General features: G+C 45.6%; 1 protein-coding gene across 1 annotated transcript; it reads left to right on the forward strand.

The window, feature by feature from the left end:
* The first annotated feature begins 281 nt into the window (after positions 1-281).
* LOC132481287 (zinc finger and SCAN domain-containing protein 30-like) lies at positions 282-1,760 on the forward strand. Its single transcript, XM_060086040.1, has one exon. The coding sequence runs from the start codon at positions 282-284 to the stop codon at positions 1,758-1,760; it is 1,479 nt and encodes a 492-aa protein (XP_059942023.1).
* Positions 1,761-2,611: the final 851 nt, after the last annotated feature.

The following is a 2,611-nucleotide window of genomic DNA, read 5'->3' on the forward strand; positions in this document are numbered from 1 at the left end:
ATTTTATTTATGCATTGTTTTCTTGATTTTATTGAATTGCCTTTTTGTGTTATTTTGTAGGTCATTCAGCTTTTTAAAAAATAGCTATTTTGGAGTGTCCTTGTCCCCACAGTGAAACAGAGCCACCCCCTGCCTCTGCAGGAGACCTTACAACACTAGCAGCATTGTCCACCTCAGGAGCTCTTTGGAGAATTGGAATTCAGAAAGAATCTCTCAGACACTAGACGTCCATCCCCTCCCCGCTTCAACTAGGCATCCTCTTCAGACTATCTCTGCCCAGAATGGCAGGAAAGTCTGCAGCCTTGGTCTACCATGCTCCAAAAGAGGAGGAAGGACTCATAATTGTGAAGGTCGAAGAAGAAAATTATGTTTGGGGGCAGGACTTTGGCTCTCAGGGCAATGCCTATAGTCAGGAGGCCTTCCGCCAGCGGTTCAGGCAGTTCAGTTACTCTGACTCCGCGGGGCCCCGGGAGGCTCTGAGCCGGCTCCACGAGCTGTGCTGTCAGTGGCTGAGGCCAGAGGTGCACAGCAAGGAGCAGATCCTGGAGCTGCTGGTGCTGGAGCAGTTCCTGAGCATCCTGCCAGAGGAGCTGCAGAGCTGGCTTCGAGAGAACCAACCAGAGAGTGGAGAGCAAGCTGTGGTGATGCTGGAGGAGCTGGAGAAAGAGCTTGATGAGCCAAGGCAACAGGACACAGCTCATGGCCAAGGAATGATCTGGAAGGAAATGACATCTGTGGGAGCACTGAAGTCGTTGAGTATCCAGCTCCAGCCCTTGGAGAACCAGGGCAAGAATGAGATTCAGGAGCCCCAGGGTTTCTGTGAGAGAGATGGCAAGCTGGTGGCTGACAAACTGTTGACAGCAAAGCAAGAAATTATTGAATGTGTGGCATCAGCAGCCATGATATCCTCAAGACGACTCCCTGGGGAAACTCCTTCAGGACAGGTAGTTGAAGAAGCTTTGGGAGGTCTGGACAATTTTGAGAAGCCTAAAGGAAGTGCTTCAGGGGACAAAATGAGTCAGCTCCCTTCCCAGGAAAGACATTTTAGCCTGGCAAGCTTCAACAAGGAAATCTCCACAGAAGAGAGTGTCCTGGAATGTAATGAAGGTGAAGGAAGTCTCAGTCTGAACTCAAATGTTATAACACAACCGAGAATTCACCCTGGGGGAAAGCTCTATGAGTGCTTTGACTGTGGGAAAGCCTTTTGCCAGGGCTCAAAGCTGATTAGACATCAGAGAACTCATACTGGAGAGAGACCTTATGCACGTAAAGAATGTGGCAAAGCCTTTAGTCTGAGCTCAGACCTTGTTAGACATCAGAGAATTCATAGTGGTGAAAAACCCTATGAATGTTTTGAATGTGGAAAAGCTTTCAGGGGCAGCTCAGAGCTCATCCGGCATCGGAGAATTCACACTGGAGAGAAACCTTATGAATGTGGTGAATGTGGGAGAGCTTTCAGCCGGAGCTCAGCCCTTATTCAGCATAAGAAAATTCACACTGGAGACAAAGGCTATGAATGTATTGAATGTGGTAAGACTTTTGGTAGAAGCTCTATCCTTACTGAACATCAAAGAATTCACACTGGAGAGAAACCTTATGAATGTAATGAAAGTGGAAAATCCTTCAATCAGAGCTCAGCCCTCACCCAGCACCAGAGAATCCACACTGGAGAAAAGCCTTATGAATGTAGTGAATGTAAGAAAACATTTAGGCATAGATCAGGCCTTATGCAGCATCAGAGAACTGACACCAGAGTTTAACTCTTTGGGTAAGAGTTGTACAACTATGAAATACTAGGAATTCACTTTGGGGGTGAATAATGGGATATGTATATATGATATATATGTGATATAATGGGATATATGATATATATGAGATAGATATATGTATATATGATTGATATATATATATATATCATATATATATGGTTCTATTGAAATGCATGTATGGCAGGGGAGTACCTAGCCTGGTCCATGAGTCACTAAAGGCTTCCTGGATGTGATGAAATCTCAGTTGAGACATAAAAGGTGGGTAGAAGTTAGCCAGACCAAGGCAAGAAGGAAGAGAAGAATGTTATAAGCAGAGGTTATAGCACATGCAATGGCATGAACAGAGGATCTGGAGACATCCCTTGCTCTGAACTCTTCTCTCTGGCAGGACTTTTTTCTTGGGGCCCCTGGTTCAGAAGCCAGGACAGGTGTTTGTTCCTCTCTTCCTATTTAGTCACTGAGTTGGGTGGCCTATCCCAGTTCTCTTGAAGTACTTAGGAGAATTAGTGTGATGGAAGACTTTGCTGCATTGTATGGAAAAAGGCATGTTTGTACACCAAGGAAAGAATACATATTGGAGGCTAGAGGGACAGTGGGGACTGGAGTGTTTGTGTCCCATGACCCTGGGGCCCAGGAAATGGGAAGCTGACAGGAACACGGGAATGGGAGGTCTGCCTTCCTCATTCCCTGTTCCCTCCCCTCATCATCAGACTCACAGATGCTAAGCTACTTGAGGGCAATGGATATTTGTTGAATATTCCTCAAAACTCTACTTCTCCAATTTTTATTTTGGCAGTTTTAATTAACTCACAGTTGCTGAGGGCAGTTAATACCTAAGAGAA

This window comes from Mesoplodon densirostris, chromosome 20, assembly GCF_025265405.1.
Source record: "Mesoplodon densirostris isolate mMesDen1 chromosome 20, mMesDen1 primary haplotype, whole genome shotgun sequence".
Classification (NCBI taxonomy): Eukaryota; Metazoa; Chordata; class Mammalia; order Artiodactyla; family Ziphiidae; genus Mesoplodon; species Mesoplodon densirostris.